Source organism: Protopterus annectens, chromosome 5.part0 (genome assembly GCF_019279795.1).
Source record: "Protopterus annectens isolate FY-2018-M chromosome 5.part0, PAN1.0, whole genome shotgun sequence".
NCBI lineage: Eukaryota > Metazoa > Chordata > Ceratodontiformes > Protopteridae > Protopterus > Protopterus annectens.
The window spans coordinates 173,078,466-173,105,750 of record NC_056735.1 but is presented as its reverse complement, the minus strand read 5'-3'; the positions used below and the strand labels follow the sequence as shown (position 1 = coordinate 173,105,750).

The following is a 27,285-nucleotide window of genomic DNA, read 5'->3' as shown; positions in this document are numbered from 1 at the left end:
TCCTGCACTGCTGTCACAGCAGGAGGGCCAGATTCTGCACCCACAGCTTCAAAACCTTGAACCTGGCAGCCTGGCTAATTACCTGATCTCTCTGTTACCATCCCTCAGTAAGTAAGTGATGGATGTCATTCTGGAGGCAGGGAGGCCTAGTATTAGAAAATCCTATGCTGAAAAATAGAAAATAATTCTGTTCCTAGAGCCAAACTCAGAGGATGGGCACAGCAGCACCCAATTTACCTCAGACTCTTCAATACTTAACTGAGATGCTTCACAAGGGCCTTTCCTTCTCCTCCACCAAAATTCATGCCTCAGCCATTTCACCTCATTACAATGCAGAACCACCCCTCTTCTCTCATCCACTGCTGACACAGTTCCTCAGAGGGGCCAAAAATTTAAGGCCACCCAAGAGACCCCCTACTCCAGCCTGGGACCTTAACTTTGTACAGGAAAAGCTCACTTTACCTCCCTTTGTGCCAGCTGCAAATGCAGAGTTGAAATTCCTTTCTTGGAAAACAGCCTTCCTTCTAGCCATCACTTCAGCAAGAAGAGTGTCTGAATTACAGGCTCTCATGGCAGTGGAGCCTTTCATCATCTTTTATGTGGACAGGGTGTCCCTCAGGACCAATCCCTCCTTCATGCCCAAGGTGGTATCCAGTGTGGCCCTCAATCAGTCCATTCATATGCCAACCTTCTTTTCTAATCCACAGAACAAAGGGGAACAAATACTGCACTCCTTGGACGTGCACAGACAACTTAAATTTTACTTGGGCAGGACTAAACCTCTCAGGAAATCTGAACAGCTGCTGGTTGCATTTGCTGCAGGGGCAGAGGGGAAGGCCATTTCAAAGCAAACCATTTCCAAGCTGATAGGCCACTGCATTCATTTCTGCTATAAGCACCATGGAAATCCTACCCCACAGGGGATAAGATCACATTCCACCAGGGCTGCATCTACCTCTACAGCCTTTCTCGGAGGTGTGCCTACTAGGGACATCCTAGAAGCTGCTACCTTGAGTTCTGTACATACCTTCACCAAGCATTACCACTTGCCAATTTTTTCTAAATCCAGAGCTGGCTTTGCCACTGCAGTCTTGCAGGGCCATATAATAGGTCATAATGCTATCTAATTACCTCCTCCCATCCTTAGCTTTGGGAATCTACACAAATGTGATGACTGCAACAGTGAAACACGAAGAACATAGTACAGTTGTGTACACTTACCATAAATGTAGATGTTCGAGTAGATTCACTGTTGCAGTCCGGGTTACCCTCCCTCCAGTCCCCTGACTTCTATTGACTATACCTCTATTCTTGTTTGCTATGCTTAAAGCTTTTTGGTGTTTTTGCTTTTTTGTTGGAGGTGTAACCATATATATAATTGCTTCCCATTATGGGGGCACCTGCCATCTGGGGCAAGAAGAACTGATGTAATGGTGTCGGCTGCATGCTTTATACCCATGACTACCTGACGTCATGGAAGATGAGACCGCATCTGACCTAGGACCCAAGACTTTGATAATCAGACCGACTGAAGGCTACTGCAAGCAGATAACCCAAATGTGATGACTGCAACAGAGAATACACTCTAACATCTACATTTATGGTAAGTGTACACAACTGTACTTTCGCCTGTCAGGACTTCTCCTTATTGGCATTCCAGGCCGGTGTCTGTGGCATCGTCCTCCTGCTCCACCCAGAGCCTTAGTGAAGCAGAGCGGGATAAGATGATGCAGAGGTTTATCCACACCCAAATTCAGATGGGGGTCTTGCCTGCCCCCCCCCCCTTTGGAGGGGGGAGCTTTCAGCCTTTTTTCATGCCAATCACTCCTTCTTTGATCCAACCTGCGGTTTTAGAGCTCCTGGATCCAAGGACCCACTGGGTCAATGGGTCGGCACCAATGGAACCTTGTACCTCTACACTGGCCATTACCGTGAGCATGTCTGATCTGCCTGGGTTGGATCCGAGCTCTCGGAGCTGTAGTCTCTGGTTCGGATCCGAGGGGTTGTTGACTCTGTGTGTGTTGGAGCACAGTATTCCCTTTGTCAGCTCAGCTGTTTCTGCTCTGACTCCCCTGTTGGGTCAGACGGGAACTGCTCCTGCTGAACTTCTCAGGATGTCCACTCTCCTTCACCTTTCGATGTGCTGTAGAGGGTTCTCTCAGTGCCGTCGAGACCCTTGACCATCTCATCCTCGAACTCCGTCCCGACTCCCTCTGCTTTGGCTACGGTCCTGACTATCTTATTCGCTCAGGTGCAGCCTGTATCCATTTTGCCTCAGGAAGCTCCCCTGAGGGAGTAGCAGGACGTTGGCGAGTCCTCCCCAGAGTGTCCCACTGAGGAGGTTCCTCACAAACGGACGTGTAAAAGGAGGCACTTTGACTCCCCAGTGAAGTCCCTCACCAATGACACTGATTTGGAGGAAGGGGAAGGTTCCCCCCGATCACCCCCCCCCCCCAAGGATTTTTCCTTTGGAGACATCATGGAACTCCTACGCTGGGGGGGGGGTCTGCCCAAAAACTGACCTCAGACAAGTCAGTGTTTCTCGAGGCATTCTGCACAGGCTCATCTACTTTCCTGGGTATCCCCTCCATGGATCCTTTAGTGGACCTAATAACATCTCTGGCACAGAAGGAACTGCACACTGTGGAGCCTATCCCTAAGCATCCTGATCAAGTCCTTAGCCCCCCACAGACAGAACTTTTTGGAATAAGGTGCCCCCATTGGATGCTATGGTTGTGGCAGCTGCCACAAAGAAAGAGCCTGCATGGGAGAGCTCTACTGTCCATCCTCCTGACAGAGTGTCAAGAGGGATGGACTGTTTCAGGAAGCAGGTGTACACTTCAGCGACCTATATAGCACATGTAATTTGACTGCAGTGAGACCTAGTCAAGGAAATTGCTGAGTCGACCCCGGAGTCCATGTCGGCGTAGGGTAAGAAGGCGTTTTCCTCTCGGATGGCCACTCTTAAGGCAGTAGCTAATGCTTCTTCTCTCCCATGCCACAGAGGGTGCTGCCAGGGCTACCAGTACTGGCGCTGCTATAAGGCGCAATGCCAGGCTTCGGCTTTGTCAATTTTCGGAACCCTTTAAGACGTTTGCAAATGCTCCATATGATGGCTCTTCCCTGTTTGGGAAGTCAGTTAGAGAGACCTTGGTCCAGAGTGAGAAGGATGGGAAGACACTGTCTGCCGCTGGGATCCGCTTTTCTTCCCATTAAAGAACCTTTTCTAGGAATCAGCAAGGGATGAAGATTATGTGGTTCTAGAAGACTCAGGCATTTTTCTGGGACACTCGAGACTCATCTTCCCCCAGAAGCAGAGGGAGTTATAATAGACGCCGTCCAAGAGGCAGAGGTGGTCCGAGAAACTTCGGGTTATCGAGAACCATTCTCGGACAGAACTGCACAGCAACCCTGAAGGACTGCTCAACTGCTCATCTCTGAAGGCAGTCTGGGGGGAGTCACCTATCACTACACCCAGTGGCATGGGAGTCCGTAACAGATCGTTGGGTGCTGCAATTTATGTCCAGAGGATATTTCATCCAGTTCATCGAATAACCTGTTCTACTGAATCACCTCCCAGATGTCCCACCAGCGCAAAGGGAGGAAGCAGCTTTGGAGATGGTCAATCTGCTAAGAAAACGAGTCATCCAATCCATCCTCCAGGCCAATCTAGATCAGGGATTTATTCCAGGTTCTTTTTAGTGCCAAAGAAAATGGGGGACCTAGGACCCATTCTAGATCTATCCACCTTGAACCTGTCAGTAACCAAGGCAAAATTCCAGATGGTCACTCTTCAATCCATCCTGCCCTACCTACAGGCCAACTATTGGATGTACTCAGTCGACTTCCAGGATGTGTACTATAATATCAAGATGGACAGGCGCTCTTGAGATTTCTCCGCTTCTGGCTGGTAGCTAATCGTTGTCAGTTCAGAGCCCTTCCCTTTGGTCTCACCTTAGCCCCCCCCCCCCAGGGTGTTCACCAAGGTGATGGCAGTAGTAACGACTCACCTGAGACTTCGGGGCATTCCGGTCTTCCCTTACCTGGACGATTGGCTCTTCGCTGCCCCTTCCAAGCATCTACTTTGCCAAGCCAGGGATTATTTCCTTTTTCTAACAAAAAGACTGGGCATCACCATCAAGCTCAACAAGTCGTCACTGGCCCCTCTTCAGATCTTAGACTTCATTGGGGCTGAGATGGACACTATACAAATGAAAGTTTTCCTCATCCCAGACAGGATACATAGTCTGAAATTACACATTTTTTACATCCTTCAAGCCCAAGTTCTGACAGCGGAAACAGTACTGAGGGCTTTGGGGTTTATAGCAGCCATGATCAACCAGTTACCCTTAGCGCTCCTTCACATGCGGCTTCTCCAGTGGATTCTTGCAGTTCAGTGGTCTCTGTTAGCTCTACCATTGTCCCATCTGTTCCGAATCTCTCCTATGCAGGGACTGTCTTAGCTGGTGGATTCATTCTCCGGACCTAGTCAGGGGATGTCTCTTTCTCCCATCCTTTCCCAAAACCACTGTGACCACGGATACCTCCCAGCTTGGGGGGGGGGGGTATTGCCTGGAAGAACAGTACAATGAAAGTGGTCCCCATCTGAGACCAGTTTGCATGTCAGCGTCCTGGAGATGAAGGCAGTTCTTCATGCCCATCTTCCTCTAGGGACGATTGCGATTCAGGCAGACAACATGTCAGTGTTCTGGTACATCAACAAGCAAGGATTAACCAGATCTTACCCCTTTTGTCACAAAGCCATGAGAGTGTGGGAATGGGCGATCTCCACTGGCCATTTTCTGGTGGCAATGCACATCCTGTGATAGTCCAACATTCTAGTGGACAGGCTCAGCAGATCTATCCTGATACCTTACGAGTGGTCTCTGAATCCTTCAGTGGCAAAGCAGATCTTTCTTAAGTGGGGTCGTCCTTGCTGCGATCTATTCGCAGCTCCTTCCAATGCAAAATGCAGCGAGTTCTTTGTTCTGAACCCCCTCAAGAGGAAGCCACCAGAGATGCACTGATTCATGCTTGGCCTCCTGGTCTTCTTTATGCTTATCCTCCTCTACCCCTCATGTCAAAGTTTCTTCAGAAAGCTTGCAGGCTGGGGAGCACTGTGATCCTCATTGCCCCATTCTGGCCTCGCCAAGTCTGGTTTCCCTCTCTGTGGTCTCATCTAGTAGTTCCACCATGGATGTTGGATCCGGTCCTGGATGTTATTTCTCAGCCCTCGGGGATTCCTCACCTAGACCTGGACAGTCTTTAAACTCACTGCTTGGCTGCTCCAGTTCTCATGATTATTAGGACTCCTGGTTTATCATCTCCTGTTAAAACCATCTTGGTGGCAGCTCACAAGTCTTCCACCAGAAGGCTATACCGTAGCGAGTGGAAATGGTTTTCTGTATGGGCCTCGCAGCGGGCATTGGAACCCTTTACTGCTCCTGTGTCCTCAGTATTAGAGTTTTTGGTGGGGATTTTTCAGCAAGGTGCCAGTTCATCCACTGTCAAAGTCCAACTGGCCACAATTTCCAATTTTCATGTGGGGAAAACATGATTTCTCTAGCCTCTTCTAAACTTTGCAAGACACTTCTTTAAAGGTGCCTTTCTTCTGAGACCCCCAGTAAAGGATCCTATGCCTCCGTGGGATCTTACATTAGTGGTTCAGGCTTTAGTCTCCCCCCCGCTTTCGAACCTGCAGCTTTGATAGATTTGCAGTTTCTATCTTGGAAGACTGCCATTTTGGTCACCATTACTTCGGACGGGAGAGTGTCAGAACTTCAAGCACTGTCCATCAAAGTTCCTTGTATGATTTTTCATAAGAATAGGGTGTGTTTGCATACTAACCTGACCTTTCTTCCCATAGTAGCGTCAGAAGCCAATATCAATCATACTGTCAATCTTCCAATCTTTTTTCCCAATTTTCAGAATAGGGGCAACTATAAGTTACATCTGCTGGACATGCACAGGCAATTACGATTCTACTTGCACAGAATAAAAGCTTTTCGTAAATCTGATCAGTTGTTAGTTTCTTACTCAAAACCCTTCTTATGGAAACCAATTTCTAAGGTGATGATTGTTCATTGGATTTCCCAATGCATTATTCAAGCATATTTTGTCAAGGGACTTTCCCCTCTGGGTCAGGTAAAAGCACATTCTACCAGATATATGGCTACTTCAGCGGCCTTTTGGTCCAGGGTGTCACTGGATGATATCTGTTCTGCAGCTATTTGGTCCTCGTCTCATACTTTCATTTCACATTATAAATTAGACATCGTATCCAGGAATAGGGCATCCGCCGTGCCCTGGCATATCCTTCCATGAGGGCCACCCAGTTATGCTCTAGAGAGAAGAGGAATGAAGCTCAGCAGGACTAAGACAATAATATATGTGTGTGAATGAGATGGAGAATAGAGGAATAGTTAGGATGCAGGGAGGAGAGGTGGCGAAGGTGGATGAGTTTAAATACTTGGGATCAGCAGTTCAGAGTAATGGTGAGTGTGGAAGAGAGGTGAAGAAGAGAGTACAGGCAGGATGGAGTGGGTGGAGAAGAGTCTCAGGAGTGATTTGTGACAGAGGAGTACCAGTAAGTGTGAAAGGGAAGGGCTACAAGAGGGTAGTGAGACCAGCTATGTTATATGGGTTGGAGACAGTGGCAATGACAAAAAGGCAGGAGTCAGAGCTGGGCGTGGCAGAGTTAAAGATGTTAAGATTTGCACTGGGTGTGACGAGGGTGGAGAGGATTGCAGGTTGGAAGGTTTGGAGACAATGCCAGAGAGGTAAGCTTACGTTGGTGTGACGTGCTGAGGAGGGATGCAGAGTATATTGAGAAAAATGCTAAGGATGAAGTTGCCAGGTAACAGGAAAAGAGGAAGGCCTAAGATAAGGTTTATGGATGTGGTGAGAGAGGACGTGCAGGTGGTTGGTGTGACAGAGCAAGATGCAGAGGACAGGAAGAAATGGAAACAGATGATCCACTGTGGCGACCCGTAACGGAAGCAGCCGAAAGAAGAAGAGGGCCACCCAGTTGTTAGTAGCTGGGGACTCTGTCCCACAGGTTGAAGAACAAATGAGGTCAACTATTTTAGATAAAGAAGTTATGTACTCACCATAACGTTCCATGTGAGTAGTTGTACTTCATTTGTCTTCAACCATTCCCACTCCTTCCCCCTACCTTGTCACTTTGTGCTGGTTATATACAGATAGGAATACCTCAGGCATGTCCTGGGTTTAGCCCCGGTGCAGGAATTTCGAATTGCCAGTAGTGGTAAGGTCTTGTTGGGTCAGGTATGCATTTTGCTTGGGGCAGCAATATGGGGCATTATGGGTAAGGGGAGGAGCTTGGCTCAGATGCTGGCTATGTGACCGGGTCGGATCCGTAACCCACCCCCACAGGTTGAAGGCAAATGAAGTACAACTATTCAGGTGGAACATTATGGTGAGTACATAACCTCATCTGAGCCTGCTGCTTTCCCTGACTTCATCTTTCTTAGTGCTGTTCTTGCTTGCTCTAAGGTGGGCTCCTCCTCTTCTCTAATTGTAGGCTGTTTCTGGGGCAGTACAGCTTCTATGGGGTTTTCTTCATTCAGAAACTGCTGAAAACATGCTTTCCATTTACCTTTGGTGTCCTGTGGACTGGTAAGCAGGTTGTTGCTGGCATCCCTTATGAATGGTGTCTGACTATCTTCATATTTCTGTCTTTGCCTTGCAATCTGATATAGTTTCTTTGTGCCCCTTACTGAGTCACTTTCCAGAAGTTGGTAGAGTGCCTCCGATGCCCTATTCTTTGCTATTGCAACTTCTTTCTTAGCTTCTTTGTAAGCCAACCAGTAGCCTGGTCAGTCTTTTCGGTTTCCCATTTCTTCTTGCACTCCTTCTTTCTTTTGATGACTTCCTTGACTTCTGCATTCCACCAACAGTTTTCCTTATGTACTTTATTTCCATACCTGGCTCGGCCACATATCTTTTTTGTAGTCTTAACACATGCTGTTTTTAGGCGCTGCCACTCCTCTTCAACTCCACCTATTTCCTCCTCTTCTTGGGGTGCTAGAGCCTTGAGTAATTCCTTGAACTGCTGTACTTTCTCGTCAGTCAACTTCCAGGTCTTCAGCCTGCTGTCTGTTGACCTTGGAGCCTTCTCTGACCACTGCTTGCAGCTGATTGTGGCAACTAATGGTTTATGCTGCAGGCCGACTGTTTCACTGAGGATGATTTTGCAATCATGGATTCTACCCCAGTCCCTTTTCCTTACTAGGAGGAAATCTACCTGAGTTGCATGTTGGCTACTCTTGTATGTGATCTTGTGACTTTGTCTTTCTGAACCATGTGTTGGCTACTATCAAGCTATTTTCCAGAGAGAAGTCTAGAATGGCTTCTTCTTTATTCCTGTTACCCCACCAGTGTGGACCCAAGCAGTCCTCATATCCTGTTCCGTCTGTCCCGATATGTGCATTTAAGTCACCCTTTATCAACACCAATTCATGTTGTCCTGCTGTATCTAGTAGGTACTACAACTGCTGTCTGAATGCATTCTTTTCCTCACTATCATAACCCTGTTGTGGGGCATATACTGATATTATGTATACTGCCTGATCATTACACTAGAGTCTGATTGCCATGAGTCTGTTATTAATTCTGTTGATAACCCTCACTGCCTTCTGAAGCCTCTCTCTCACCACAATTCCTACACCATTTCTAGCCTATCCCCAACCTGAGTAGTAGAGTCTGAATCCCTAGCCAAGTAACTTTGCTGCACTGTCCTTCCATCTCGTTTCTTGGATACATAGGATGTCCAGCCTCCTACTTATCATCATGTCATCCACTTCCAAGCTGTGTCTTGTCAGCGAACCTACATTAAGCGTAACAATTCTCAGTTCATGTTTGACAGGTTGGTTGGTTTTACGTCCAGTTTTCGCTCAACAGAGCTATCCCAGGTAACCCTGGCTGGGCAACTAGACACCGACCAGCCAGCATCTTATTGGCTAAGGGCTGCTGGGCTTTATTGTGGGCGCACACTGGCTAATAGGGGCATCTATACCCCCTCCCACCATTAGCAAGTGTCCCTGGCGTGGGTGATTAGGTTGGGTCCTCAACCCACTTATCACCGGTAACTACCCATGTCCTTTTTGGCGACATTATTCAACATGACCGAATCACCTCGAGCCATATTTTACACTGAGTGGCTTTCCATGTCCCGGCGCTCAGTCTGTGATCCGTGTTCGCCTATCTTGAGGATGCTACGCACCACAGTAAATGCCCAAAGCGGTTGGTCTGTATAACTCTTCCCCCTATAGGGCACCATATAGAGTCTGTGCTGCTGCCCACAGCTCCATTCATTGGTGAGTTTGAGATGGAAACACTCAGCATGTTTTTTGGATCTGGGAGAAACCCCACGGAGAACATGCAAACTCCAAACAGGCATTGGTCGGAGGTCAGGATCGTACCTTGTGCATGGGAGGCGAAGACCTTAACCACTAAGTCGTAACAAGTAAATAAGAAAGAGCTGAAAATACCTTTTGTGCTTTAGCATGAAACCATGAGTGCAGTTTTAGATTGTAGACTCTCTGCCAATGTTAAGTACAACCTATGTCCCAGATGATTTGTAGCAACAAAGCTTGAAAGAAGTGATGTCCAGAATCAAACTAAGTCGACATGAAAGGAATTAAATTTTAAATAGCCCAATAGTCAACAGAGAGAGAGTCATCCATAAAAGAAAAAGAATAGGATAGTAAAAGTTAAAAAAAAAAAAAAAGTTAATACAGTAAACTTCCAGTCAAGTCTTCAATTCTTACCCACTTTCAACACAAAAAACAGCTGCATAACAATTACTGGAGAGGCAGAGGAAATTCAGACCTGAAGGACCGTCTCATCTAGTGCCCAGTGCCACTTTACAGCATACCTCTTAACTGTCCAGATTTTTGCCTTGTATTTGGTCTTTTCCTCATAAAAATTTATTGATCTGAAGTAGTTTACTTCATTTGTTCTTCAGCCTGTGGTTTTTCGGATCTGGATCGGATCCAAGATGGCAACTTCACCAGCATTTGATCCGTGCTCCAAGCTCCTCCCCTCACCCGTAACACCACTCCATTTCCTTCCTTCCCCCAGATCTTGTTTGCTGCAGCTTAGCCTAGCATTGTGGTCTCAGAGCTCCAGACGTGGTGAGAGTCTATAAAGTAATTTTTGGGTAAGTGAGTATAGAGTTAGGTCAGGTTTTCCCTTCTTTCCACCCCTACCTTGTTGTGCGTCGTGTTTCATAACAAAAAAAAAAAAAGTTTGTGTAGTAGTTACCTTTCTCCTCCTCCTCGTTAGTGTGTGTGTGTGCATGTGTGTGCATGCTTGCGTGGTTGGGTCGGGTAAAGACTTTACATTCCTCTTTTTTCTAGCATGGCTGAGCAGGCCTTTCACCTTTCTACTGATTGCCTGATTTGTGCAGGCTTTAATCCTAGGGCCATGAAAGACCACAAGGCCAAACTTATTATGAAGGGGCTACTTTCTGTTTCGGAGGTGGCTTTCCCAGTGACTACTTCAGTCATGATGGGATTCTCTCTACTCCCTCTTCATCAACCTCCCAGGCCGGGACTCGCTCTCCTGACAAGAGGCCTGTGGAAGGTGACCTTTCTAAACAGGACAGTGACAAGGAGAGGAAGAGATCCCCGGATCGATCGGGTCCTCTTCAGAAACTGCAGGCTATTACTAGGCCTAGCACTCCTCGTCTCCAGTCACCTAGATTTTCACCGGAGCCGGAGGAGCCTAGACCTTCCTCTAGGGCGTCTGTGCACCAACATTCCAGGTCGGCTTCACTGGCTTCATATTCATGCTCCATCAGTGAAGCAGAGGTGAACAAAATGATGCGAAGATTCATTCTCACCCAAATCCAGATGGGAAGTCTTGCCAGCCCCCACTCCCTCTGGAGCGGGGGCTCACTTCCCTTTTCCACTCCCATAGCTACTCCTCCGATCTGGACCTCAGTATCTGAGTTTTTGGATCCGAGAGGTCTCTGAGTTGGGGGGAGCATGTACCTCGATGCCGGCCATTACCCTGAGCGTGTCAGACCCGACTGATTTGGACCCGAGCAGCTCTCAGAGCCATAGTCTGGGCGTCGGATCTTTCTGCTCTGGCCATGTCGGGTCAGAGTCCTCCTCTCAGCATCTTGGCTGCTGCGGGCTCGGCCCTGATTCCCCCGTCGGATCCAAGGAAAGCTGCTTCCTTACTGGTGTCCCAGAAGGTTCAGTCTCCGGCATTCCATATGGTGGAAAGGGTCCTCTTGAATGGGTCGAGGCCCCTGTTTCCTCAGATTCTGCCCCAACTCCTTTGGCTCTGGGTGCAGCTTTGGTCGTTTTGTCCACTCAGGGACAGCCTGTGCTTGATGTCCCCTTGCAGAACCACAGACAGTTTGTGAGTCCACTCCGGAGAGTCCCACCGAAGAGGCTCCTCACAAATGGACGTGCAGAAGGAGGCACTTCCAGAGTCCCTCACTGAGCACACTGATTTGGAAGAAGGGAAAGGCTTCCCCAGATCACCCCCCGACGATGTCTTCTTTGGAGACCTAATGGAACTCCTCTGCCAACGGGGGGGGGGTCTGCCCCTAAGCCTACCTCGGACGAGTTAGTGTTTCTGGAGGCCTTTGGCAAGGGCCCCTCTACTTCTTGGGTGTCCCCCCCCATGGATCCCTTAGTGGACCGTATCACCACCCTGGCATGGAAGGAGCCGGATACCATGGAGCCAATTTCAAAATGTCTAGATAAGATCCTCCGTCCCCCTCAGATAGGCCTAGTTGGAACAAAGGGTCCCCAATAGACGCTATGCTGGTAGCAACCACCACCAAGAAAGAACTAGCACAAGAAAGTTCTTCGGTTCTTCCCCCAACTGAGAGTCCAGGGCGATGGATCATCTGGGGAGGCGGGTGTATGCTTCAGCCACCTTTTCCATAAGGGCGCTTAATTATTTGGCACACGTTACCCGACTGCAGTGCAACCTTGTCACCAGGAACTAGCTAAGTCACCCCTGGAGTCCATGTCGCGGGAGGATAAGCGCACATTCTCGGCGGGGATGGCCACTCTAAAAGCGGTATCTAACACATCCATGCATCTCCTTTCACATGCCACCGAAGGAGCGGCAAGGATTGCCATGAGACACACTTGGCTCAGGCTGTGACAGTTCACGGAACCTTTTAAGACGTCATTTGTGAATGCCCCTTATGATGACTCTTCCTTGTTCAGGAAGACAGTTTGTGAGACGTTGGTCCAGAGTGAAAAGGACGGGAAGACACTGTCTGCTGTCGGGATCCGCTTCTCTAACTCTCAAAGATCCTTCTCCAGGAATCAGTGAAGGCAAAAGAAGATGTGATTCTGGAAGTGTCAGTATTCCCGGGGCACTCAGGACTCATCTTCCCCAGAGGAAGAGGGGGTTTTGATAGACACCAGCCCAGAGGCAGTGTGGGGCAGAGGAATTTGGGGTCTCGGGAACTTTTCTCGAATAGACCTGCGCAGCAGCTCTGAAGGGTTTGCCCGACTGCTGTGCTCTGTAGGTAGTAGGGGGATGTCTGTCGTTGCACCTAGCGGCATGGGAGTCTGTGACAACAGACCGTTGAGTGCTTCAGATCATATCCAGAGGCTATTCCATCCCCTTTTTAGTATGTCCCCTTTTTCCAAAACACTTCCCAGATGTACCACCTGCACAAAGGGCGGTAGCAGTGCTCGAAATAGACAAGCTGCTAAAGAAAGAATCATCCAACCGTCCCCCAAGATCAGCCCTGATCGGGCATCTATTCCAGGTTCTTTTTGGTGCCAAAAAACACAGGGGACTTAAGACCTATTCTGGATCTTTCCACCCTCAACCTGTCAGTTTCCAAAGAAAAGTTCCAGATGGTCACATTGCAATCCATCCTGCCTTACGTGCAGGAGAAAGACTGGATGTGCTCGATAGACCTCCAGAATGCGTACTATGATATAAAGATGCACTGACACTCCTGGATGTTCCTCCACTTCCGGCTAGGGGCTAATCATTACCACATGCTCTTCGTGTTTCACTGTTGCAGTCGTCACATTTGGGTTGTCTGCTTGCAGGTAGCCCTCAGTCGGCCTGATTATCAAAGTCTTGGGTCCTGCGTCCGTTGCTGTCTCATCTTCCATGACGTCAGGTAGTCAGTGGTATAAAGCATGCAGCCGATGCCATTACATCAGTCTTTCTTGCCATGTTGTGCCAGAAGCAGTTCGCAAGTGCCGGTCGGCTGACTCCTGAAATTTTCATTTTCGAGTTTCAGATCCGAAGTTTTCAACTAAGTTAAGTACCCCGTTGGGGATCCTTTTTCTTGCTCTAAACCGAGAGCAGTAAAAGTTAACAATTGTATTTCTCGTGGAAAGCAAATACCTCATAAAGATTTTCATTCGTACTGCATTCTTTGCTTAGGTCCAGACTACGACGTACCTCGCTGTCGGTTTGATACCTTATTCAAACCTCCAACTATTTGTCGTCGGTTCATTTTTGCATCTAAATATTTTGTTACTCGGTTCAATTATCCAGAAATGGCTTCGGTAAGCCACCCAACTACCGACATTCTGAAAAAATGCAAAGATAAATACAAAGACAGACTGCATAGGTCCAAAGCTACCGATGACGCTTCTAAGCTAGTCACCAGTTTGCTGGTACTCAGTGAGGCACTTTTCGCAGCCCCTGATACCCGCTACTTCAGATTCACTGGCCTCTACTGAGACCCATTCAGAGTTCGGTATGCCATGAGATGCGTCTTCGACTGTGGAACCTGCGGATGTCTCTACCTTGGATGGGTCTGGAGCCGCTGTGCTAGCACCGGCTTCTCAGGGTGTATTCAGGCCTACTGACTTGCATATTAAACTGACTCCATCTTCTTTGAGGCCTAAAACTCTATCTATGCCTAGAAAACCGACGCCCATACCGCATGGTCAGGCCCCTATGCCTAAAAAACAAATGATAAGAATGGCTGAAGACCTTATTACTCTAATCAGGGGAAACCACTGTTCCCCCTCTAAGAGACCTATGACTGATTTTCCTTCTGATTATTCTGATCAGGATTCTGAAATTTCTGTTTTTCTCTGATGACCAGGAGTTGCCCTTATCTACCTATGAGGATTCTGATGCAGAGGACTCCATTCCCTCTGCTTCCTCTCAAGAGGATTTATCTTGGTGAAACCTTGCATACTGTTAAGGAGCATTTCTGCTGGGAAAGCCAGGATTACTCTGACTCCAAAAAGAGGCTTAGGGAATTCTTACTCCTACCTCAACGCAGGCCTTCAGCTATCCCTCCTGTACATTGTAGATGCTGCCTTTTCGGAATCTTGCCTGGCCCCTGAAACTTTACCTCCAGCTCCCAGGAAACCTGACCGGTATTACAGGGTACTTGATTCTCACAAGTTCCTCTTTATAAATCCAACTGTGGATCTTGAGACCATTTCACAGGGACCCAAAGGCATTAAGGCTACTGCTGCCAAAAAAACCCTACCCCCTCTGACAGAGATTCCAGGGCCCTGGATAGATTGGGTAAGAAGGTATATACTTATGCAACTTTGGCCATTAGGGCCTGCCAGTTTAATATGATAAAGTATCAGCAGCATATTATTGGATTGCTTAAACAGAAAATGATGTTGATTCCTGACTGTGCTGAAAGTAAAGAATTACAGAATTTAATGCATTCTGCTGAACAAGTTGGAAAACATACTTTGCAATGTGGTTTTGATTCATTAGAGGCACCTTGCATGGTTACTGTCACTGGGTCTGTACTTAGAAGACATGCTTGACTTAAGGAGCAATCTTTGCCAGATCATGTTAAAGTTAAATTACTGGATGCTCCCTTAAACCAAGACCACCTGTTTGGCAACAAAGCAGTAGCAGTATTTAAAAAGATGGAGGAAAAAGCTAAATTTGTGCAAACTGCTAAAGATTTCCTGCAAGTACAGCCTCCCAGATTTAGTAGGCATTGGTCTTCTAAGAACTGGTCCTTTACTGCCTCATCCAGGCCTTCAGTCTAAACCCAGAACCAGCAGAACACCCAGGCTTCAGTCCCAAGGTACTCACAGGCCTAAGCAGTGGGGGCTCCCACTTCCAAAGCAGGGAGTAGTAAGATACCCCCTATGGTAAACTGTCACATTGACTTAACTTTAAACCTTCTAAGCCCTGCTTAACTGACTGTTATTTTGGGGGAAAGATCGCCCTCCATGCAAAAAACTGGGAACTCATTACCCAAGACAAATGGGTTTTAAGTAATAGTTTCCCAAGTATACAGATTCCACTTCCACTCCTTACCAACCCCAAACGGTTGGCCAGACCTACCCTCAAATCAGTGGGCAGAGGCTGCAAAGCAAGTTCTGTCTCTTCTAAGCATCAGGGCTATTCAACCTGTCCCAGAAAAAGAATGGGGGCAAGGTTTCTACTCAAGACTTTTTCTGGTACCCAGAAAAGACAATTCCTGGCGTCCTATACTGGACCTGTCTATCCTAAACACTTTTTTGGTAATCCCAAAATTCAAGATGCTAACTCTTCATTAGCTGCTTCCCATGCTAGTCACAAATGCTTGGTTGGCAACACTGGATTAAAAGGAAGCCTACCTGCACATCCCAATAAGGGAATCTTGCAGAAGATACCTACATTTCAGAGCAGGCTAGATGCACTATCAGATGTCCTTCAAGGATGCATCTGCAGTCCTTACAAATGGGTTGTCCTGTCGTCAGGCAGCCCTTCGGTCGGCCGGATTCCAAAGTCTGGGTCTGGCTTCGGCTGGTGTCGCACTTCACCCGACGTCATAGCTGCAGTTTTTCGGGTATAAAGGCATCAGCCGACGCCATTTTCCTCAGTCTTTCTTGCCGCGTGGCGCCCGAAGCAGAAGCTGTTCGCAAGTGCCGGTCGGTCAGACCCAGAGATTACTACTACCGAATATTACCAAGACTTCTAAAAGCTAAGTACCCGTTGGGGACTCTTTCTTGCCTCAGCCGATGTCAGAGAAAGTGAATAACTGTTTATCTTGTGGGAAACAAATACCTCATAAAGATTTCCACTCCTACTGCATACATTGTTTAGGCCCAGACCACGACGTAGCAGCTTGTCTAGCCTGTGCTTCTTTTAACCGACGGACGCTTAGACGTCGGTCGGAGTTTGCTGAACAGATTTTTCGCTCTGATTTTGCCTATATTATGCCGCCGGATCCTCCGACAACGCAAATTACCAAAACGCAAAGAAAGGACCGACACTCGCGGTCCGCGGTTTCGGCCGAAACCGCGATTAAGCAAACCGCGAGTGTCTCGGTTTCGGCTGAAACCGAGCAAGCGGTTCTTTCTTCAGCCGAAACCATGCCTTCTACTGAGGCCTCCTCTAACCTGGTAGAATCGGCTTCTGAAATCCAACCTTCTGTTGCGGTTTCTCAGGAATTATCAGACACTATTCCCCTGGATATTTCGACCCCTGCACGTGGAGCTGCTAGGCCTCCTGCAGCCATGTCTATTAAGGCCTTTGCCAGGGCTAAAGCAGCCAAAGCTTCAAAAACGGTGCCTGCCAAACCCCCCTCTCACAGGCCCAGCACCAGCTCCCATATGCTTTCTTTGGCTGAGGATCTCATTTCTTTAATTCGTGGATCCCAGCCTCATCCAGACAGGGTCTCTCCCTCCTCCAGAAAAGAGGCCTAGAGCAGAGCCCCTGAGCCAGTATCCACAGATGATTCCTCTGATGACTCAGAACATACAGACCCTCCTGAGGCTCCTTATTCTCCTTATGAAGACTCTGATGCTGAAGAGTCCATCCCTTCAGCCTCTCCACCTGAGGAATTTTCCTTTGGGAAACCTTGCATGCTATGAGGGAACAATTTCAGTGGCAGGGCCAAGATTTCTCAGACTCCAGAAAAAGGCTTAGAACCTTTCTACATTTGCCACAACATAGGCCTTTAGCTATACCTCCAGTTCTTTCTGTTGTAGATGATGCATTTAATGATGCTTGCACTGCTCCTGATTCATTACCTCCGGCCCCTGCTAAGCCCGATAGGTTCTACAGGGTCCCGGACACTCATCACCATTTATACAAGGCTCCTTTTGCAGATCCAGAGACTATCTCCCAGGGTCCTAAAGCTGTAGCAGCTACGTCTTCTAAAAACCCCCTCCCCTCTGAAAGGGAATCCAGGTCCTTAGAGAGATGGGGTAAAAAAGTTTACACCTCTGCTACTTTGTCAGCTAGGGCTTTGAACTGCCAATTTCATATGATTCAATTTCAAGAGTTTATGCTTGACCAGTTAACTAAAAAGCTGTCCTCTGAAGAATCTTTAGATAAAAAATATGTTCAAGAAATGGTGCATAACATACAGCAGGTTAGTAACCATTCTTTAAAATGTGGCTATGATGCACTGGAGGCTTCCTTTAGATCAGCCATGACAGGCACAGTTATCAGGAGACATGCATGGTTGAAAGAACAGGCATTACCAGACCATGTCAAATCAAAGCTTTTGGATGCACCCATGGACAAGGTCAATTTATTTGGTTCCCCTGCACAGCAGGTACTAAAAAAGATGGAAGAGAAGGCAAAATCTGTACAAACAGTGAAAGATTTCTTACAGGTTCAACCTCCAAGGTTTAGCAGGAACTGGCCCTCCAAGAATTGGTCCTTTCCGGACTCCTCTAAGACACAAAGAGGCAGGAATAAGCGTTCTAGAGGCAGAAACCAATCCAGGGGTGCCTACAGGGGACGCCAGTGGCAAGGTAACAACCAGCGAGGCACGGATACAGCCACTACCACTACAACAACTCAATCACAGTGACTTGGCAGTGGCACCGCCTACCAGGGAACAACTAGAAGCACCCTTAGGCGGAAAGCTAACCTTATTTTCAAAGAACTGGCATTGCATCACAAGGGAAAAATGGATTTTGCAAACTATAGACCAAGGTTACAGGTTCCATTTCCATACTCTACTAGGAAAGAGAGGAATGCCAAACCTACCACCTACTCAAAGAGCAGAAGCTCTAAAGCAAATATCTCAACTATTAAGAATGAGAGCTGTGGACAAGGTACCACCTATGGAGCAAGGAAAGGGATTTTACTCCAGACTCTTCCTGGTACCAAGAAAAGAAAACAAATGGAGGCCTATTCTAGACCTGTCCGCTTTAAACACATTCCTCATTGTTCCAAAATTCAAAATGCTGACCCTACAGCAGCTTCTTCCCATGCTGGGCAAGGAGTCTTGGCTGGTAACTCTAGATATCAAGGAGGCATACCTGCACGTCCCCGTACGACCAATTTGCAGAAGATACCTCAGATTTCTTGCAGGATCAGAGCATTATCAATTCTCAGCATTGCCCTTTGGCTTATCCACTGCGCCCAGAGTGTTCACGAAATGCCTGGCATCAGTAATTGCTCATTGCAGACTTCAGGGGATCCAAATTTATCCCTACCTGGACAACTGCCTGATACAAGCAGACAACAAAAGCAAGCTAACAGAAGACTTACAAAGAGTCATTTACCTGCTGCAAGCCCTGGGATATACAGTCAATATAAAAAAGTCAAGGCTGATTCCATTCCAAAGAATAACCTTTCTGGTGCAGAGCTGGACACATCAAAACAAATGGCATTACTAACTGCAGAAAAGAAAGAGCAACTTCCTCTCTACTTCTTGGTATTAACAAAGCAGAACCATCTAACTGCAAGAAAAGTACTACAAGCCCTAGGCTTCATGGCATCCTGCATAATTCTGGTCCCTCATGCCAGACTGCATATGAGAAAGCTACAGTGGTACCTAAAGAATTTGTGGTCCCAACACAAGCACAGCCTAGAAACCAAAATTCCAATAATCCCATGCCTGAAGCAAGAGTTCCTATGGTGGGCTCAGGCCTGTCAATCAAACACAGGATTGCCCTTCTGCAACAGTCAACCAAGCCAAACCATCACGACAGATGCCTCAGACCTCGGTTGGTGGGCACACATGCTGGGCAAGTGCATACAAGGCCTATGGACTCAAGACCAGCTGCACCTGCACATAAATCTAAAGGAAATGCTGGCAGTAAAATTGGCAATCCAGTCATTCAGACCTTTTCTCCAAGAAGGTCAGTTGATGATAAGGACAGACAACACCACAGTTATGTGGTACATCAACAAACAGGGAGGCACACATTCATATCCTCTATGCCGGCTGGCACTGGACCTATGGGATGTGGCTCTGAGCTACAACATTCAGTTACAAGCAATTTTTGTACCGGGAAGGAAAACATTCTAGCAGACATATTAAGCAGAACTACCACAGATGCCCACGAATGGATGCTGCATCCGGACATCTTCAAAGCCATCACAAGAGAATGGGGATTACCACAAATAGACTTGTTTGCATCCCCACTCAATCACCAGCTAAAGAAATTCTGCACAAGGACGTACCACCCACTTGCTTGGAAGGTGGACTCCCTATCTTTCAGTTGGAAAAACCTGACAGCATACACATTCCCACCACTTCCTTTGATGCACAAGGTGCTTCTGAAGATCAAAGAGGAACGTCCGAGGATCATTCTGATAGCTCCAGACTGGCCAAGACAACATTGGTACCCATTGCTGAGGAGCATGTCTCGGGAACAAATATGGGCTCTACCCCTGATCCCATTACTGTTAACACAGAACAACTACAACATCCTGCATCCAAACCTGAAAACTCTGCAGCTAACTGCCTGGAACATTACATAACAGCAATTAACCCAAATTTATCCCAAAGGGTTAAAGACATAATCCTGGTGGCTGAGAGACCTTCAACTAGAAAGAATTATGCAGGAAAATGGAAAAGATATCTCATTTGGAGTACTGCAAAGGGAAAGATGTGACACTGGTGAACATAGCCAACATCCTGGAGTACTTGGCAGAGCTCTTCCATACAGGCCTGTCCTATTCCTCCATCAAGATACATGCATCAGCTATTTCAGCAGAATACAGCTTGGATCCTCCTGTCTTCTCTCATCCTCTGCTCAGACAGTTTCTGAGAGGAATTAAAAATGTAAAACCTCCCAGGAAACCTCCATTGCCAGCATGGGATTTGAACTTTGTGCTAGAAAAATTGACACTTCCCCCTTTCGAACCAGCAGCAACAGCAGAATTACAATACTTATCCTGGAAGACTGCTTTCCTGCTGGCAATAACTTCAGCAAGAAGGGTCTCTGAACTACAGGCATTAATGGCAGTGCAACCCTTTCTGATCTTCCATCAAGATAGTGTCCATGAGAACAAATCCTACATTTATGCCTAAGGTGGTATCCAGAGTCTCTTTAAACCAGGCTATCCACCTACCTACATTCTTCCCCAACCCACAGAACAGGGGAGAAAGACTTTTGCATACCTTGGATGTACATAGACAATTACGCTACTACCTGGACAGGACCAAATCCAATAGAAAAACTGACCAGCTTCTGGTAGCATATGCAACAGGAAAGGAAGGAAAACCAATTTCAAAACAGACAATCTCCAAATGGATAGGAAATTGCATTAGATTTTGTTACTCCTACCATGGAAAGAAAACTCCAGAGAACATCAGGCCTCACTCCACAAGGGCTACAGCCACTACCACAGCTTTCTTACGAGGAGTGGCTACCAAGGACATTATAGAGGCTGCTACTTGGACCTCCGTGCATACATTTGCCAAGCATTACAATTTACCTTTATACTCTAGATCCCGAGCAGGTTTTGCCACTGCTGTTTTGCAAGGGATCCTAACTACACCATAATCTCTACTCTTTTCCTCCACCCCTAGTTTAGCTATGGTATTCTACCCATTTGTAAGGACTGCAGATGCATCCTTGAAGGACATAGTACAGTTTTGTACCTACCATAAATGTAGATGTCCGATAGGAATGCATCTGCAGTCAGGATTACCCACCCACCTTCCCCTCTGAGGTACTCCTAGGGTATTTGCCATCCTTCAGCTAGCTTGGGGGGGATCTATTATGGTGTATTTGTTTGTATATATGTACATACATGCTTATTTTGTGTGTTTGCTCTCTACTATTTGGAAACTTTGGCATTTATCCAAATTTAGCCATCCAAGAGGGCACCTGGCATCTGGGGCAAGAAACACTGAGGAAAATGGCGTCGGCTGATGCCTTTATACCCGAAAAACTGCAGCTATGACGTCGGGTGAAGTGCGACACCAGCTGAAGCCAGACCCAGACTTTGGAATCCGGCCGACCGAAGGGCTGCCTGACGACAGGACAACCCATTTATAAGGACTGCAGATGCATTCCTATCGGACATCTACATTTATGGTAGGTACAAAACTGTACTTTCTCTGCACTGCCCTTTGGCTTATCTACTGTACCCAGGGACCCAGGGTATTCACAAAGTGCCTAGCTCCAGTCATTGCATTCTGCAGGCAAAGAAATATTGAAATATACCCATATCTGGATGATTGTCTAATTCAGGCAGAAAGCCAGGACATACTATTAAATAATTTGGCATTTGTAAAGAAATTACCAACTTCTCTGGGGTGCACCATAAATGAAAAGAAATCACATCTAGTACCCTGCCAACAAATTGTATTCCTGGGAGCAAGCTTCACTACAACTTCCCAGATGACCTACCTCACGCCCACAATGACCCAGCTATCTGCAAGGAAAATACTGCAAGCCCAAGAGTTCATGGCCTCTTGCATTCTACTAATTCCATATGCAAGACTGCATATGAGGAAACTACAGTGGTATCTAAAAAGCCTATGGTGTCAACATTCTCAGGACCTAGAGTCAATGATTCCTGTCATACCTTGTCTAACGATGAGTTCCTTTGGTGGGCAGAGGCCTGCCACCACAACAAGGGACTGCCATTCACTCTACCCCCTGCCGCCCAAACCCTAACAACAGACGCATCAGACTATGCATGGGGGGCTCACTTGACAGGGCAGTGCATTCAGGGCAAATGGAACCAGAGTCAAATGCACCTGCATATCAATCAAAAAGAAATGTTAGCTGTACAGAATGCTCTGACAGCCCTCAAGGACCACATTCTCCCATGACAATTATTGGTAAAGACAGACAACACCACGGTTATGTGGTACATAAACAAGTGGGGGGGGGGCCCACTCATACCCTCTCTGCAGACTAGCCATGGCTCTGTGGAACACATCCTTGAGCTACCAAGTGCACCTACAAGCTCAATTCCTGCCAGGCAAGCTAAATACACTGGCAGATGACCTAAGCAAAAATCTCATGGACCCACACGAGTGGAAACTGGAACCAAAGATATTCAACATGTTGAGAAACAAATGGGGGTGCCCGGAGATAGACCTGTTTGCCTCCCCTCAGACCTACCAATTGGATAAATTCTGCACAAGGACTCTTCACTGACAAGCTTGGAAAGTGGATGCCCTGTCCTTCATGTTGAAAAACTATCAGTTTATGCCTTTCCACCTCTGCCTCTCCTCGCCAAAGTGCTACTAAAGATCAAACAGGACAAACCAAGGACAATACTGATTGTACCAGACTGGCCATGCCAAAACAGGTACCCCGCCTTGCGCAGTGTGTCACTGCTGGAACCATGGCACCTGCCTCAGACCCCTGCCCTTCTGTCCCAGCAGGAGGGCCAGATTCTGCACCCACAGCTTCAAACCCTGAACCTTGCAGCCTGGCTAATTACCTGATCTCCCCGTTACCATCCATCAGTAAGCAAGTTATGGATGTCATTCTGGAGGCAAGGAAGCCTAGTACTAGAAAATCCTATGTTGAAAAATGGAAAAGATGCTGTTCCTGGAGCCAAATTCAGGGGATGGGCACAACAGTGCCCAGTTTACCGAATATTCTTCAATACTTAACTGAAGTGCTTCACAAAGGCCTTTCCTTTTCTTCCATCAAAATTCATGCCTCGGCCATTTTAGCACATTATAGTACTGAGCCACCCCTCTTCTCTCATCCACTGCTGAAGCAATTCCTCAGAGGGGCCAAAAACCTCAGACCACCAAGGAGAGGTCCTACTCTAGCCTGGGACCTTAACTTTATATTGGAAAACCTCACCCTACCTCCCTTTGAGCCAGCTGCAAATGCAGAGTTGAAATTCTTTTCTTGGAAAACAGCCTTCCTTCTAGCCATCACTTCAACAAGAAGGGTGTCTGAATTACATGTCCTCATGGCATTGGAGCCTTTCATCATCTTTCATGCAGACAGGGTATCCCTCAGGCCCAATCCTTCCTTTATGCCCAAGGTGATATCCAGTGTGGCCCTTAATCAATCCATTTATTTGCCAACCTTCTTTTCTAATCCACAGAACAAAGGGGAGTGAATACTGCACTCCTTGGACGTGCACAGACAACTTAGATTTTACTTGGACAGGACTAAGCCTCTCAGGAAATCTGAACAGCTGCTGTTTGCATTTGCTGCAGGGGCAGAGGGGAAGGCCATTTCAAAGCAAACCATTTCTAAGTGGATAGGCCATTGCATTCATTTTTGCTGTAAGCACCATGGAAAACCTACCCCATAGGGGATAAGACCTCATTCCACCAGGGCTGCATCTACCTCTACAGCCTTTCTCAGAGGTGTCGCTACCAAAGGCATCCTTAAAGCTGCTACCTGGAGTTCTGTACATACCTTCTCCAAGCATTGCCACTTGCCAATTTTTTCTAAATCCAGAACTGGCTTTGCCACTGCAGTCTTGCAGGGCCTTATAGCTGGTCCTAATGGTATCTAATTGCCTCCACCCATCTTAGCTTTGGGAATCTACCCAAATGTGATGACTGCAACAGTGAAACACGAAGAACATAGTACAGTTGTGTACACTTACCATAAATATAGATGTTTGAGTGTATTCACTGTTGCAGTCCTGGTTACCCTCCCTCCAGCCCCTGACTTCTATTGACTATACCTCTATTCTTGTTTACTATGCTTAAAGCTTTCTGATGTATTCGCTTTTTGTTGGAGGTGTAAGCTTGTATATAATTGCTTCCCATTATGGGGGAACCTGACATCTGGGGCAAGAAAAACTGATGTAATGGCGTCGGCTGCATGCTTTATACCCCTGACTACCCGATGTCATGGAAGATGAGACAGCAACCGACACAGGACCCAAGACTTTGATAATCAGGCCGACTGAGGGGTACCTGCAAGCAGATAACCCAAATGTGATGACTGCAACAGTGAATACACTCAAACATCTACATTTGTGGTAAGTGTACATAACTGTACTTTTTGAGCCCTGCCCTTTGGTCTCACCATAGCCCCCAGGGTTTTCACCAAGGTCATAGCAGTTGTAGCAGCTCACCTTCAGGGAGGGGAGCAAAATGATCCTTATTGCCCCATTTTGGCCTTGTCAGGTATGGTTTCCCTGCCTTTGGTCTCAACTTCTAGCTCCTCCATGGTTTATAGCTTTTAACATTTGTTTACTGTGAGTCTGACTTGGAACGAACAAAGCTCATTTTCAGCAGAGGCCTGGTGAGAAATGCTATAGACGCATATCTTTGTGTTGTGGGAGGAAACCAGAGCACCCAGAGGAAACCCACACAAAGACAGGGAGGACATTCTGATGCCACACAGAAGACACTTCAGCCAAGAATCAAACCAGAAAACCTCTTAATGAGGCAACAGCACTACCACCACACCATCCATATTTTAAGAGGAACAGACCAAACATATGAGAGAAACACACTCCACTATAAAAACAAAAAACGGAGGAGAAACCACGCTGCAGCACAAAACTAAATGATTAAGCGCTTTTCGTTTATTTCAATGAACAAACTTCTTCAGATCAAATAAAACAGGAAGTCACAGTTTAAATATACTCTAGACTAATACTCTCACAATCAATTAACTACTTAAAGTGAAAGCGCACTTGTCAGGCGCATCCTGAATAAACGAGCACAACTAAACTTGTAAAAAACTTTTGAAACAAAAGCTAGAATTCAACTTAATAAAAAAATTAATACAAATATTCATACAAAGCATCTAACCAACTACTATATAAGCAAAACAAGGAAGTGAAAACAAATGGATAAAACCTACACTAGTGCATGTACGTAAAAGTAAAATACTAAATACAGTGCTTACAATCTAAGCTAGAATACTATAAACACATCTAATGTAAAGACATAATTAAATGACAAATAATACACCCAAATAGGAATCTAAAACCTGGACAGGTAATACCCATGAAGAAAACTGAACTGACCTGCTCTAATCGATTAAAATAACTAAGTAAAACTTGTGTGCAAGATAACCTCACACAGCCTACCTATTGAGGCTCCTAAGCTTAAGTACACTACTTAAAGAACAATTCTCATTCAGGCCTGGGGCATTATATGCATTAAGTCTGATTTGCCCAAACAACTCTCGCTCTTCTAATTTAAGGGGTAGAGGGACTCCTCTAAAGTCTTGTACTAATTGGTCAATGATCAAAAATTTAAACGTATGGACAGAGTGGACTGAAATATGTTTGGCTAGTGCATTATCCAATTTCTGCTTCCTAATTGCATAAGTATGTTCATAAATGCGATCACGTAAGCGTCGTTCTGTTTTACCCACGTTGAAAGCTGCACAAAAATTGGCACTTAGCTAAATAAATCACAATTCTTGAATTGCAATTAGCCCTTTTATTCAGCTTGTATTCGTAATCATGAACTTTGAATCTGTTAGATTCAATGATGTATTGACAAAAATTACACTCCTGGCATTTAAACATGCCGGCTGTCATTGATTTTTTGATGTTGTGTCATTCAAGAAGAGCTTTAAGGTTTTTAGCCTTTCTATAAACCACTAGTGGATGGTTACCAAGTTTATGGTAAACAGTGATGTCATTTTTAAATAAGTCCCAGTTTTTACATAATATCTGGAAACATTCACTACTGTTGAGACTATATGTTGTTATAAATGTGACACCTAGGCTTTCATGTGGGTGCTTGTTTATAGTATCATTAGCTGGTTCTATATTTGAAGCTTCAGTGCCAATAAGGGAAGCTAACGCTCTATTCAGGATCGGTTTATAAAAATGACACTGACGCTTAGAAGACACTTCATCTATGATAGCGTTGAGCATTTCATCTGGGTACCCTCGATGTGAAAACATGTTTCTTAAGTGCCTACATTCATTAACAAAATCACTGTCCAATATGATAATACGAGCTGCCCTCACTAACTGACCTTTGACGATCGCACGCTTTTGATGAAAAGGGTGGCAGCTTGAATAATGCAAAAATGAGTTGGAATAAGTAACTTTCCTATATATGTTAGCTGTGTATTTATGGGAAGAAATGTCTTTGGAAAGTAAAATGTCTAAGTAGGGAATGGACTCAGTATGAAAACTAGCAGTGAATTTCAAAAACTGTGTAGTTGAATTAAAATAATTGACTAACGCTTCATTCATAGGTTGGTCACCATCAAATAGGATGAAAATATCATCCAAATAATGAGTATAAAAAAATCACTTGATCTTTGAATGGGCAATTGTTGGACACATAGTCATGTTCCCATTGTGCCATGACTAAGTTGGCAACACTTGCTCCACACGGAGAGCCCATGGCTACTCCGGTTTTCTGCAAATAGAAATTGTTGCCAAATGTGAAAAAATTGTTACTCAGAACTAAGTCCAACAGTTCGTGAACCATAACCAACTCATTCCCACTACTACCATTAGCTCTGAGCACTTGCTCCACCCAATCTACAGCTGTATCTTGGGGAATGCAAGTGTACAAATCTTTAACATCAATGGTGAGAAAGTTGTAACTGGCATTAAAAACTATGTTGTTGATTTTTCCTAAGAATGACCAAGAATCCTTGCAGATCTGTGAAAAATTGACCAAATATTTCTGTAATATATTGTCGACAATTTTGGCACATGGATAGGTGGGAGAACCACGGCCGTCAACAAGTGGTCTCATGGGTGGGTTATGTACATCCTTATGGATTTTAGGGATTCCAAACAAACACGGGAATCTAGGATATGCAGTTGACAAATAGTTGTAAAAATGCTGTGTTAATCTTCCCTCAATGAACATTTCTTCTATATGATTTTTAATAATAGTGTACGCTTTATTAACTTCAGAACGAGAACTGATAGAATATGAAGAACTATCTAACAGGCTATACATCCTATCTTGGTAGTCGGCCTCGTCAAACACCACAAGACCCCCTCCCTTGTCCGGTTTACAAAATCTGATGTCCTGAAGTTTGATCAAGTCAAGACATTCCATTTCTTTTTGTTAGAATGAACACTCGATGTTAAATGGTGTGATATTTTTTTTTTTTTGGCGTATATCCAATTCACAAACCAATTCAAAAATTTGTAAAAGTGGATGGAGTGGGGGGGTTATAAGTGCTAGGAATCCTGAAATTGTTGTCATCA

The 27,285-nt window shown here is 46.0% G+C and overlaps 1 protein-coding gene across 1 annotated transcript in view; it reads left to right on the top strand.

The window, feature by feature from the left end:
* The window catches only part of LOC122802138 (centrosomal protein of 295 kDa-like), a 700,586-nt gene extending 673,542 nt beyond the window's left edge, over positions 1-27,044 (top strand). Inside the window, exon 5 of the mRNA XM_044071819.1 lies at positions 26,986-27,044. Within this exon, the coding sequence (XP_043927754.1) occupies positions 26,986-27,044 (59 nt within the window). The remainder of the gene's footprint in view (positions 1-26,985) is intronic.
* The last annotated feature ends 241 nt before the right edge of the window (positions 27,045-27,285 follow it).